The sequence below is a fragment of the Nipponia nippon genome, unplaced genomic scaffold (genome assembly GCF_047370975.1).
Source record: "Nipponia nippon isolate SJK-2023a ecotype South Korea unplaced genomic scaffold, ASM4737097v1 scaffold_10, whole genome shotgun sequence".
NCBI lineage: Eukaryota > Metazoa > Chordata > Aves > Pelecaniformes > Threskiornithidae > Nipponia > Nipponia nippon.
The window spans coordinates 27,276,435-27,291,069 of record NW_028262291.1 but is presented as its reverse complement, the minus strand read 5'-3'; the positions used below and the strand labels follow the sequence as shown (position 1 = coordinate 27,291,069).

Genomic DNA, 14,635 nt, shown 5'->3' with positions numbered 1-14,635 from the left:
TAACATCAAAACATTCCTATATTATCTTATATTTTCCCCAGATTAAAGATTAGTATCTAGAAGACTGAGAACCTTACTCTGCCAATTGTACCTTTTTATTTCGATCATAATTGTCATGTAGCTGGAGATGTTTCCCCACTTTGCTTCCCAGGTCCATCCACTTTCCTTTAAACCATTTGACTGATGGTTTCTTCAGCAGGCTCTCACCTGCCACTTTGGCAGTGAACGTGATGTTTCCACCTTGTAAGGGAAGTAGGTTAAAATAAGATTATGGATAGTGTTTAATTTATCTGTTATATCACAGCTGTCATCCTGTACAAGGAGAGCTAAATAGTCAAGCAACAGGTACAGTTTACAAATTTCACTTGACTCACATTTTGTACTTACCAACAGTAACTTCTCCATCCTTGGGTCGTGTGACAAAGAGCCCAATAGGGTCCAGAGGCTCTTCTGATTGAGTCCCAGCAGATGCAACTGAAATAAACATCAGAATTACTAGTTAGAACTTTCTGCATCAGCTTCTGTTACAGCCTATATAGTGAATTTGTTAAGTAATTTCAAAATATCTCAATATGTTTGTTCTGTCTCTGAGATTCCTTATTCTTTATTTTCTGTCATTCATCACTAGTGCTCTGCTTTCAGGTACTGTATCTACCTCACTGTCTCTAAGGATTCCCTGTTCCTGTTCTTCCCTTCTGTTAATGAACCAGACTTGATAACAGTGTTAGTTCTCTATTACCTTCTGTGTTTTGGCTGCTTTCTACTGGTGGAGCAGGCAACTCTGAGGCAGCTGGGGCTGGAGCAGCTTCAGCAGGATTGACTGTCTCACTCTTTTCTGGAAATGAATGTAAGCCAAGATTAGAGAAAGTCATGTTTCTACTTCCTTTCTGAAGAAATTTTGCAAAAGAACAGCTTTTAATACATGTTAGGAAATGCAGAGAAATTAGCTGTGGTTTTCTAGAACTTAGAGGATGTGCTGGAAGGAGAATGGGCCTACTGAAGCTGGATGTTGAGGCTCTTTCTTTTGCTGAGCTTGGGAAGAACTGATGCCTGGGTTTTTAAATTCTATAGTCTTGATGTGTGGAAACTTGTCAGCTGACGAATAACGCTATTATTTGATGGTAACTTCAGTGGTTTAAATAGAAAAGGTAATGAAAAATGATGCAATTATTATTTTTGTAAGCTATTTGCTTATGCATGAGATTTTGTTTAACTCTGCTCTTGGAATGTAATATTCCAAATGCTACTGCTGTGTGCAGCTTGGGAAAAGCCCTAGATGTTGCTAGTAATCAATATGGAGAAAGTATTTTAAAAATCCATCTATCATTTCTTCCCCTGGCTCATGGAAGTTTATGGTCTTTCAATTAAACCATGACCTCACAGGCAAATTCAGGCAAATGCATTTGGCACAATGGAGAAGATAGAAAAGTATGAAAAGAGAGTAGGAGTGAGCAACAGGGGCAGATGGAGGGAGGTAGAATTTCCTGAAACAGATCAGTTGCAGAAGGATTTTATTTTTTTTCCATATGTAGCCGAGCCACTTCCAAAGGGCCTTGCCTACCTCTCCCACAAGTCCCACATGCAGTTTCCCAGCTATTTACAATGTCTTCTCCACCAGAGATTTCTGGCCTTGTTGTGTCATGTGGTGAATAATTTGAGTGCCTCCTCTGTCACAAAAGGCAGTGGCTGTGTCTGGGCAGGTTAGGGTTCCATTTTTTTGATAATGAAGAGCTGAAATTGTTATCATTTGTGAAAATAATGATGGGTAATCCAGTTATGCTTTAACAATCTAATCATAGTAAGGTCTGAAAAACAAGACAGTATCTGTGAATATACAAAGATGAGTCAACCCCGCTGTCAGAGAATTTATGCCTTTTACCTTAAACTGTATTTGTGTCTTGAAAGAAAACAGTGAGATTTAAAATTGGTATTATTTTAATACTTAAGTATCAAATTCTACCGCTTTTATTGTTAGAAGTTATCCCATTGGATCTTGTCCAAATAAATTTCAACTCAATTTTTACTGGAAAGAACTAAACCTTATTCTAACTAATGTAGCTTAGATGCTTCTGTAACTTGGATGTGTAGCTGTTTAGAAAAGGCTTATTTTGAGGCATCAATATATAATGTATATAGGAAAATTATCTCTCCTTTGACATCCTGATATCTCCATCACCAGTGTGTGCTTGTCAGAGGTGTGTTGCTTTAGGTAATGATTACACTTTCAAATTCAGTAACTCTGTTATTTGTAGGCTGTCTGCCTGTAGCAGGCTCAACCTGCAACTAACCTGAAAGACAATGAGGAAGATATAACTAGTATAATATGTACCTGTTTACTTTCAGGATGAGATAATCAGCAGGTTCATGCTTTTATATGCTCTGACAGCTGTTAAATTGCCCTAATCCATACTAGGATTTCCACTTCCTCATAACCTGTCATGCACAGTCTTTTCATCTGGAACAGGATGCCTTGTCTCCTATGAAATATTCACCAGTATCTTTTCAGCTGACCAGAAGATCTCACTACCATCATGTTGCTAGAATAAACAGTGATAGCAAAAGAGAGGAGGTGATATAAACAATCTGAGTTTAAGACAAAATAAAAAGGGAAAATTAAAATACTAGAGGTGGCAAATGGAGACCATTTTGGAGGATGAAAAAAAGGATTGGGAAGGTCAAAATGTTTCAAAAAATGAGTGCTTTCACCTATCCTCAGCATCTTCAGACATTTTTCATAAGAAAATTCCAGAGAATTTGTCTCTTTATAGTTTTTCCGAGGAAAACCCTGGGGAAGTTTTTCAATTTCCCATCTAACTGATCCTTTAATGCATACAGAGATAGTAACAATAAGTATATTTATATAAATAATACAAAGGTTACTCTTTGTATTCAAATCCCTCTTGAAATACGTATTTTTATTAGCAGGTGATTTTGAGACAGTTTTTGGGAACATATGAGTTCCTAAAAACATTATAGCATAACTTGTAAATTTTGTTGATTGTTATGATTTTGTATTTAACTAAAATAATTAAAAAAAAAAAAATACCAGGCCTAAGATGCAGGTATCTTAGTTTAGGTCAGGTTAGGTCAGACTAGCTTTGCTTTGCTTTTCAATAGTTAAGTTGAAAAACTGACAGAGAATTCTAAAGACATACATTGAGATTCCCTCTGTGATCTCCACTGTGTGGACTTCTGACATCTAGAAATGGGTGTCTTAGCCACAGGAAATTTATTCCTGTAGCTTCAAATAACTGGGCAAAACAGATGTATTGCTGGTAGAGAAATTTTACAGTGTTAAGTTAGGCTAATTTCCATAGACCTCATTCATGAAGTTTGCATGTGGGACTGGAAATACTGATGAAATTAGAATTGCTTAGGAAATGCTGTACCTGGTTCCTTGACCTTGAGTTCAAATTTGACCTTGGAACTTCCAGCTATTACAGCATATGTCACATCATCTTCTTTTCCTACATTATTGATTGTCAGTGAATGCTTGTTTCCTTCTGCCTTGATGACATATTTCTCACTTTCAGTAATTTCTGTGCCAGCTCGCTGCCACTTCACCTTGATGCCAGCTTTTTCTGTCTCTGCTTCAAACACAGCTGTGCTTCCGGCTGTCACCTCTGTTGTCTTCGGCTTCTTGGTAAATGCAGAAACTAAAAAAAGAGAGAGGGCTCACTAAAATCTGTTTTGCAATTGTGGCATATCTGGTGTAGTCAGCTGTTGTGGCTGCAACAGCTGTCTCCTTTCTCTCCCACCTGCCCATGCAAGATATAAATTACAACACTTTCCACAGAGAAGTTGTGGAATTGTCTTTGTGTTTATCGAGTTCTGTCTCTGACTGAGACATCATATCTTCGCCATATTGTCATGAAATAAAATGGAATGGATAGCAGACTCTCACTGTCCATCCTCCTCTTTCTTTCCCCCATAATGAGTTCTGATTTTTCATAAGTGAATGTTTCGATCTATGACAAGATGGTATGTTATGTATTCTTACATATGAAGCTCTCTACATTAATTTTCTATGCAGTTTATTTAGAAATATTAATTCTGTCCTAACAGTTGCTTAATACAGTTATTAAACAGCATCAGGATCTGTTCCTCCAACAAAACTGAAGTTTGTGCAGTAACCTGTGTCCTAATATACCACAATGAATTAATGGTTCATCTTTAGTCCTTCTGTTTTGACTGATCAAGGCTTTAGTGGAAAGGGATGCACGTTCCTATGATGGCCCTTGTAATTTTATCCCAGCTGAAATAATATCAATTGTCGTTTGCATTCAAATGTTTAGTTCAGCATTAAAAGTTAAAGTACTTGCCTATGTAGTACTCTACAACAACCAGTTTTCTAATCAGCTACAAGGTGGATCAAAACATTTCCTGTATGTGTCATGAAGCACTTATGATGCCTATAATGAGAATTAATTAAATTATTAATATATGGGGTAAACAAGCATAAAGCAAATGATCTGTTTTGGTTCATACGTAATCAAAGTAGCACAATAGATAGGAATTTGGAAAGCAAGCAACGTATCATAATTTTGGTTCACGAGTATATTAATCTTTCTCAAGATTAGATTTTAATAAAGTAACTTGTTTTACTAATTTCTTTACCCTGATTTATTTATTTAGATTTCTTCAACTTTATTTTGAATTAAGTTTTTCATTTTATGCTCATGTTTTAGTCCTAATTGAATCTGTTATCTTTTTGCTAATTGCCACGAGCTATGTTCATGTATAAAAATACCAGTAATTAACATTCTGATTCATACATTGAATGTTTTTTGTGCATCATTATGACATCTTTTTATTGACTTACCCCTGCATAGCCACACTTTTACAAAATATTAGTAATTCCATCACATTGAATTGTATCTGTCAGCTCTGTGGCAAATTGTCTATGGCTCTTCTACTTGGGCAGCAACAAGAACTCTTCCAAACACCACAACAAAGGTTATAATTAGCTTTAAACTTTTCATTCTGCTTCATAAAAATGAAGGGAACATGGCATAGAAATATTTTAAAATAGTCTATACTGGTGTTCAAACAGGTGCTTTAGTTAGTATAAATGGTGTATTACTAATAACACCATCTGTTCATTGCACAAAATCTCTATTCCTGTAGCATGTCCTCAGACTGCATAAGTTAATTGAGTCACAGTGGAGTTACATCTGCAAAGATTTCATCTGATGGCCTTTGGACTTTAGTCATAATACAGTTCACATTTCTTGATTGTTTTGCAAAGGTTTCAGAGCTGCTTAAATATCAATGAAAGTATCAATTACAAATACTTTTAGAAATTATTAGGTATTGTATTTTTCCTCTCTTTGTTATATAAAAAAAACTAAATTACATTCTTCTCTTTTCTTTTTTCCCCATGTTTTATATATTTGATGAAAAAACAGTTTTGGTTTGCACTGAGCCTATAGTAGCCTTGACTGAGCTCCTGTTGTATTCTTCTGCATGCTTTTCTTCCACGTTAAGGTATAAGTTTGTGAAATTTCCTCTGGGAGTGGAATGTCCCTGCATGCTTTTATTTGAGTTTTTTCTAACCTCAGGCCTGTAAGTGGTGTAATTGTTCTCAAACAGAATATGGTACCATGTAGAACATCGGGCTCTCTACTGTAGTGTAATACTCAAATGCCTGTTATCAGTTGTACATCTTTTGATATAGTGTTGCACTTCACTAAATAACACAGCAGGGTATACTTTGATGCAGTGTATCACGAATAATTGCAGAAGAGTTATTGTAGACAGCAGGTTTGATGTACAGAATTCAAAAGACTCGTAAAAGGTGGCCAGGCTGCTGCATGGTGGGGAGCCAGGTCAGTTCTGGAACCCAGTCCTGAAATCACAGAATCATAGAATCATAGAATCGTCAAGGTTGGAAAAGACCCTTAAGATCATCGAGTCCAACCGTCAACCTATCACTGCCAAGTTCATCTATACCATGTCTTCAAGCACTGTATCTATCCATTCTTTAAATACCTCCAGGGATGGAGACTCAACCACTTCCCTGGGCAGCCTGTTCCAATGCTTGACCACCCTATCGGTGAAGAAGTTTTTCCTAATGTCTACCCTAAACCTCCCCTGGCGCAGCTTGAGGCCGTTTCCTCTCGTCCTAATACCTACTATCTGGCTCCTCTCCCTATGACGCTAGAGATAAAGCAGCTAAGAGGCATGTTTTTTGTCTCTGAGTGCTATCATCACCACTCTTCTATTTAAGCACAAAAGAATCCATAAATATATTAATTACTTAACAGCAATCTGGCCTGTAAAGGTTCCAGCCTACAAATGGCAGGATTTCAAGACATGCATACTTGGAAATAACTCTCTGATCTGCTGCACACCCTGCAAAGTGATTAGGTTTCTTACATTTACTTTAGATGACTCAACGAAAACAGACTGTTGGCCAGAACTACACGCACAGTGAGAAATCTCCACCACCACATAATGTTTCTGACTTTTGGGAAATCTAAATACATATGTAGAAGTTTACAAGTAAGTCTCCTTGTCTATTTTTTTTTTTTCTCTCTCTCCCTTTCCTGCCAAAAGACTCATTTCAGTTTCAACTTAAAATGATTGTGAATACTTGCACTTAAGCACAAAATTGGAAAAGTCCAAAATCTCCCATGAGAATAGAGGCCTGCAAGAACAGTTGTTGAGAACCCACTTTTTCACAGGTAAAGGAGACTCTAAGAGTCATTTTCCTGCACTTGAGATTCAGAGTCAGTGGGTGACAGTGTCCAAAGTAGTGTTTCTCTATATCCATCTGTGTTTCCTTTCATCTTTCACTCTGCATATTTGCAAAGGAAAAGTAGCGATGTACGGCCAGAGATTTTACAGGAAATTACTTTGTTGCAGAAGAGAGATTGCTGAACAAGCATGTGAAGAGAATGGCATAATTTCTCCTTCTGCAGGAAAAACGGGTTGCTTAACAGAAGAGAAGTGAGAGATCAGGTATTCCTGGTCTCCTTCATTGTGGCTGCTACTTTAAGTAACACATAAGTCTAAGTTCACCAGCAGATTTTTTTTCTCATGCAGTTATACCAAACTAATCCAGCTATTTCCTCATTAGGAATGTTCCTAAACACCACCATTCAAAACTTCTTCTCTGTCCTGAGAGCCTCACTTTTGCCTGCTTTTATCAAAAACATTCCCCATTTGGCAATCTCTCTCACTTCAACATCTGGCTTCTACCCAGATACACCCCTCCAAGTTCCATATATCCATCCTGTACTTAGAACACTCTTGGATACTACCACCACCATCAGGCTGTGGAAAACCCAATGACTGTGACACCTCTCATGTGATGCTGTGGAATGTCTTACAGCTCTGGTGCCTGTCAGGCACTGACAGATCTCAGGCACTATCACATGTTTATCCAGACTCCAGTCCAACATGCACTGAGGAGCCATTGGGCTGGTGCACCTGATGACCGAGTAGCCCATGCCCTCTGCCACACACTTTTTAAACTCTCTGCTTCCCAGTAAATTCTAACCCACCCTGCACAAAGGGAGAGAAAGATGACATTAGTACTAACATATTATAGCAATTCTGGAGAGAGGGCAAGAGACGGACGTGAGTTATCAGTGCTGATGATGACAGGAATTATTGAAGGAAAGGAGAGCGATAGGTGCTCTGTGTGTGTTTTGTGGGGATGGAACTGGAATTGCTGTGGGGACTTAACATGGGGAGGGAAGAGGGACATGGAGTTAATGAAAGAAAATGAGACTAGAGCCACTTTATACTAACACATTTTTCAGCACTTCACTTCTCATATCCCAGACCTTCCTAATCACTTCCAGCTTCCATAATGCAAAGAACTTCATATAACTTCTGAGTAATGTAAAATAGCAAATTTGTACCCCAGACAGAAGAGGAAGCAAGCTGCACGTGGTCTGCAATAGAAAACTTTTCAGAGGCTAATGCTGCTACTACTGGAACTTGCATGCAGCACCCATCCTTTAAAAGTCTTGTAACCCCTGAAGATGTACACATCAGCCATACAGTTATGTATGTTACATGAGTTACAGCTTCATTAATTAGTAATAAAAAGCTCTAATTGGAAATCCATGATCAGATTGCATTTTGATAATAATTTATTAATAAGTCTTTCAATCAGGAGGCTGAAGAAATATAAAATACATTTGCTTTTGGCCAAATTAAACTAGAATGAAATAATTTAAGTTCCAAAACCAATTTCCTTCACTTTTCACCTAAATAAAATAATAAAACTAGTGTTCTGCCTTCCTACTGCTGCCATTTATTAAATCTTCATACTAGCACCTTTATGCTTTCTCCCTTACTTTCTGACCTGCTTTGAACATCTCCTTCTAACATCCATCATCAACCTAGTTTATTATTCTCCTTCAAAACTTCTTCATACTCTCCTATGCAAAAACCTAGAAAATGGCGAAGCTACTAGCCAGCTTGCTATCTATTGTACTAATCATTGTTTTATTTGCTCTCTTGTTGAACTATCTATCTGTTTACTGGGCTTTTGTTTTGTAAGTGTTTTGAGGCAGAGACTGTGTTGTCTGTTGTCTCTGTACAGCATCAAATTGTTAGTAAGTAGCTACTAAATACTGTTGTATCCTTAATAAGAATAAAAGTATTAGAAGCTAGAAGAGACATTCCTATTACATTATTGTCAGAAAAAATGGAGATGAGATGTATATTAAAATAATGTTTAAATAACTGGAATAATTCCAATTCCTAGCCACATTCTCTAAATAATTTGTCTTGTTAAGAATTACAAGCATCAGGTGAAAACCTTTTCCTAAAATCACTGAATTTCAAAGCATGCGTGAAGTATGTGAAATGAAAGTGAGGACGAAGTGTGGATTCCACAAGAGTGACTTTAACTGGATAGAGTGATAGAGGAGAGACATTCTCTTGTTGGTTTTGGTTTTTGGGTTTTTGTTTTTTTTTTTTTTTATTTCATCCTGCTTTTCAGAGTGGTGGTTCTGACTTCAGCTCTTCATCATTCATTATTTGTGATATGTACATGGAAGAGAGGGAGATAAGCACTTAAGAAGAATGTGTGTTAGGTAAGGCTTTCAAGTGATATTTCTGCCTTTCTGAAATAAAAACTATTAAAGGTATAAATGTTTTAGGAGAATCTAATGTATCTGGTTGAATGCACATGCTACAAACTCCAGCAGAAATCTGTGATGAGTGTAATTATAAAAAATAGTCGCAGGTTTTCTCCCACAAAGCTGAGTTATCTTACTGCACATTCTGTGTATTTGGTATTAAAACATTTATCTGGCCACTGTATTGAATTAATATTACAAAAGTAGTATTAGCTTTTAGAATTACTTAATTTGTTAAGGCTTCACATTGAAAATTTATCTTTGCTTTAGTACTTACACTTGGCATCTAGTTTTTCTTTTATACCATTTGCTCTTCCATTGAATTAAAAGCCAAACTGTGGATAAGCAGACTTCAGTAATGGAGCTTGTAAATTCCTTGCTGAGGAACTATATAAAGATGCTACGCATTCCTCACTCAGGACCTAAGTGGCTTCTTGCAATTACAAGCTTAATCATATCATGATCCAAAAGCTATTGAACTACTCAATCTTATCATTCCTTGCCTACTTCAGCAGCTGAGATTGTAAATTCCTGTAACATGAGCAACAGGCGAGGAATAGTTTCACTGAGCAGAGTCACCTCTCTCTCTATGCATCCATTGTACTTTCTGTAAAATGGGGATAATAATGTTCAGCTTGCTTTGAATCTTAACTTACAAAGGAGAAAAACATATTTGTATGAATTATTATTATTATTTATTTTTGTATTACTGTAGTGCACAGAAGTTCATTGTCGTGGAACAGTACTTTACTGTGCTAGGTGCTTGCAAATGTAAAACGATGAGCTTATATTAAAACTAAAATTCTACAGTCTACTCTTCATTATGCAACATTGATTATTATTATTATTAATGCCAAAAGCCTCTGTGTACTTACAAGCCAGGTTATTTATAAAGCCTTGATAAAATTTCCTAATCTGAACTGCAAAATCTAGACTCCTCAACCTATAAAATACATGAATAAAATTTGACTTATTTTCAGAGAAGGTGAGTAATACCAGACTTCTCATTTTCCAGATATAGTAATGCACACGTTTCCCATTAAGTCCCATTTATCTACTAAATTTGGTGTTTCAAAGGTCAGCTGTTTCCTCTTAATGTCACAAAATATTGTTAGGGAAATGGTTGATTTTTTTTTTTAACCTTTCTGAATTTTCACAACAAAAAAAGCAATCAGAACTTTCCAAAAAGTGAGCCTTTGAACAGAGATTAACTATGGAATATCTAAATCAAAGGGAGAACATAAATTTTCTGCAACAGAACCCTGCAAGAGGTGATGCTTTTCAATGTTTGATTGTTTGCTCTGACACTAAATTGCTACAGGTCTTCTAAATCCTGTTGCTCTTGGGGAGTGTATAGATCTTCTGGAAAGCTATGACAGTTCTTTTGGTATTCTGTAAATAAATAGAGCAGTGCCTTATCCTGAAGTATTATAGCTGGACGGTTTAAAGTAAAAGAATGTCTGTTGGAAAATCTACTTCCCTGTTTTAGGTTTTGTGGGTTGTTTGTTTGTTTGTTTTTAACATGTTAAAAGGTTTGTTAAAACAGCAGATATATAAATTGCTAGATGATTATTCAGCCCTCCTGATATTATGCTCAACATTATCCCATCCTGAAATGGCTTGAACTATATAAACAACATGAAATAGAAAACCACAGGGATTAATGTCTCTTGGGAGAATGAGAAGATCCCCTCTAGGAGTTATGGGGCATGTGACTGGCTCTGTCTCAGTCAGAGTGGGTAATAAGAGCTTTTCCTCCCCCTGCTGTGATAATCACAGTGTTTGGGATGGTTTGTTCATAAGAATTGTGTAGGACTAGTGATGTTAGACACCTGTTAGATTTCTCTGGAGAAATAAAGTGGAATAAAATTTCTCTTCACCATTAGCTAGCAAAGGTGGGCATCTTCACAAACAGAGAAGTTGCCTCTCATCCACAGAGACTCAAAATGTTAATTTGAAGGCAGTTAAACCATTAGAAATCAAAAGTCACAATGCCTAGGTGATCACACTGTCAAATTTTGCCTACGTCTTCATATTTCTTTTTGCCAGCATTGTCAACCACAAGCATTAGACATTTCAATAAATCTCAAAAATCATGTGACTTTAAAAATAGAATATGATTATGAATGCCTTATTTTTGGGGTGATTGCTGAAGATTTACAGCTGATATGTTCAAGGTTTTCTCTACAATTACAATGTCTGGTATATACTTTTTTATATACGATTCTACTTTCATCTGATTTCAGAAACTGCAGCTTTAAGAACATCAAATGATATTATAGTTCTGATAAAACTGAAGGATTGGTGACACCACTGTTGCTTTAGAGTTATCATATAGAGGGAACATAAAGAATCTTGTTGGAGTTAATCATGCTTTAGTGCTTTGCAGTTCTTAATGGGAGATACGGGCTGGATTTGTGCTCTGCCTCTGGCAGTGGCTGATTCCAAATATTTTGGACAAAATGGAAGTTCTTCTTAACAAGTTCTTCTTTTGTTGTGGTGACCACAGGAGATTTTCCCATTGACCAGCGTAACAGGAGACTGATGCCTGTTCGGTCCTTTTCAAAGCACAAAGGCCTACATTAATAAGTATCAACAGCTATTATTGACTAACTCTGGAAAGTGCATGTTATTAAAAAAGCATGCACCTAGTACTGTACATGCAGGTAGTACTAATTCTGGGTATACATTGGCATCAGTGAAGTGAGAGTTCTAAAAGCGAAGAATCCCAGATTTAATACAGTTTTCTCCAGCCTTGCGTATTGGATATGTGCACACTTTTCAAACAATCACAACTTCAGCTTTTGACACCTTTTTTTCCAAACTTAATTGTGGACACAAAGTGCTCCTGAGACATCTTTCTCTACCCACACACAGGCATCCTGACGCTAAACTCTCCCTACCTCTGCTTCCCAGACAAACAGATTCATTGCACTTTACACCCCATCCTAGGCCTCCCCTTCTTTCCTGTGTGGGCAGCCTCTGAGTGATTCCTTGTCTCTCAATATTAAATTAGAACTTTCCTAAATCTGAAATATTTTCCTGATTTTTTTCTAGTGGGGCAGGATTTGCACTGGGCTCTGTGACCCTGGCTTTCTGAAAATGGCCAGTTATCTTCTGGCTCAAGGGGAAAGGATGGAGGAGGGTGAGTGAAAAGAAATACACATATATTCTTTACAGTACGATGTCTTCTTTTTTCCTAGAGCTCTACTGTCACTGGCTGGAAGAACTAGAAAGAGTAAGCTCTGAACCAGGTGCCATTTGCTTTCATTTTCACAGAGATTTCACTAAGAACAAATACCATCAAAGCTTGCCGTATACACTTCCTCAAAAGTATCAGGGGAAAAAAACAAAACAAAACCAGGAGAGGTTTATACTGCCTAACTGCACAAGAAAGCCTACAAGGTTTTTTCAGAGTCCTAAAGATGACTGGGAAAGGAAATGAGAAATGAAAAGAATCTGAGAATTAAACATGTTTCACCTCTATTCTTTTCTCATCCAATGTCTCTTGAGAAAATTCTGTGGCTGAGGGTCACCAAACTAGTTACTGATTACTCTGCAAGATCACTCAACATCTCTTATATTTATAACCTCATAAAATATTGTCTCTGTTTCCTTTCTACTTTTTTTCCACAGAGGCATCTCATTTCTCTAGCGTACAAAAGCTCTCACATTTTTCTCTGTCAAGCTGTTCTTAAGATTTGTCTGTCAGTTACGATCCTTACCTGTTTTCTTTACAGGCTCTGGCATCTTCACTTTGTTTCTGATGAAGCTCCCAGTTGTATCTGGAAAGCAGGGTCCAAGCTAAACAGGAATGAGACTGCAGGGCTTTTGAGACCCTCTAAAGAAACACTCGGTGGAAGCCCCCATCTTGCTCCTCCCCCTTGGTCCCCCGCTGTTGTCAACTACTGCACCTTATCAACAGCAAGACACACTTGACAGGCTACATCAGCTGGGATAAATATAGCCAAGTTCCAGGAGCCAGAGAGCTCAAACCACCCAAGGCTGGCTACCACTGATCTGTTGGTTACAAACCAGAGCACAATCTGATGTTGCACATGCGTACAGAACATTTTCCAGCTTCATGTATGCATTGCATTAAGAATTCCTACACTGTCAGGTTTATAGCACATTCAGCAAACTAGATCTGATAGTTACATGTCCCGTATGCTGGTTCTGTACTTACTCTAACTATGTATCTGCTTGCATTCTTGCTACCTATTTCAGTCTTTGTTATTGTTATAATTGGGTCAGAACTGAACAGCCCCTCAGAGAGCTTTTTTCTTGTTTGAAAGACTCTGTACAACTAAATGTGAACCTTCAGGAAAGAACTTTCTTTTTCAGAGACACTTATACATTACTGACATTTGCAGTCACAACCAGAAAACATGACACTACTTAAATAGTTTCAGTCCCCCCTCCCCATCTACCCACTTGATCTGCAGCATATATTTCTTGAAAACTAGCAAGTCTTTCTTTTTTTTTTTTTTTTCTTTTAAGTACCATTTAAAAAATAGTTCTAAGGTTCTGTTAGATACTTCTAGAAATTTTAATTTTGCTTAATTATATAGAAAAAAATCCGGGGGAAATCTCACTAGAAAATTACTCTGGTATTGCGATTTCATGCTCCAGTCATTGCTTCTTATTTACTCATACATGTAGCATATGTCAAAATAGCAACTGTGAACAATCATCCCTTTATTGACTTGGTGGTATATCAATTTCCTGTCACTTTTGTCTGTCTCATTTTGACTTTTGAGCTTTATCAAAGAAACTCTGTACACCAAGCATTTAGCACATTTTAGCTACCACTAGCATTGAAAAAAGAATTTTTAAAAAAATGTTGTTTTCAGTTTTTCCAGTTTTACTAGCCTGTAAAAACCTCAATCTAAAGGATTTCTGCTTTTGGCAGGGAGCTCAGAATAGATGAGTGTGCATGCAGCCCATCAGTCACTGTACTTTTTGCCTGCCTTTCACATCTGACTCTCTGGGTAGGCTGATAGGATGAATGTGAACATGCTAGAATGACTGCTGCTACCTCTCCCGATTTTGGGCCAAATACTTCCTCCCCTTCCCCTGAAGGAATTTTTTACATATGAATGAGGAAGATGGGCAGGATGGGACCCATGCACATTTTTTGTTCCCTCTGTTTCTAGTGGAGCACAAGTTAGTATGATGTGGTTTTGACCTACTGTCCTGTGCCTGAGGTGTTTCACTGGGAGTCAGGAAATCTCGGCTATTTGCTTTGGCTTGAACTCTTTCAAAGGGCTTGGGTCCCACAGTATGAAAAATTGGTCACTCAACTAGTAAAGATCATTATTCCTGTCTTAAATGTTTCTCCCTGATGGAAAGCTGCCTTTAACTCCCTCTTCTCTCCAGAGCTGATCCCCAACACACTGTTGGGATGGCATTCAAATCTCTTCTGGGAAGAGAGTTTTCTCCCTGCAACCTTAGACAACAGAGGCCACAGAAGGCAGGGCCACCACCAACTGATGTGGAGAAAGAAAAATCTATGCTGATTATCCAGAGGAGGA

General features: G+C 37.5%; 1 protein-coding gene across 1 annotated transcript in view; it reads right to left on the bottom strand.

The window, feature by feature from the left end:
- The window catches only part of MYBPC3 (myosin binding protein C3), a 65,707-nt gene extending 52,714 nt beyond the window's left edge, over nt 1–12,993 (bottom strand). The window contains exons 1-5 of the mRNA XM_087746077.1: nt 12,827–12,993; nt 3,390–3,656; nt 740–835; nt 388–474; nt 92–240 (exon numbers count right to left, since the gene is read on the bottom strand). Of these exons, the coding sequence (XP_087602203.1) occupies nt 92–240; nt 388–474; nt 740–835; nt 3,390–3,656; nt 12,827–12,851 (624 nt within the window). The 5' untranslated portion in view covers nt 12,852–12,993. The remainder of the gene's footprint in view (nt 1–91; nt 241–387; nt 475–739; nt 836–3,389; nt 3,657–12,826) is intronic.
- Nucleotides 12,994–14,635: the final 1,642 nt, after the last annotated feature.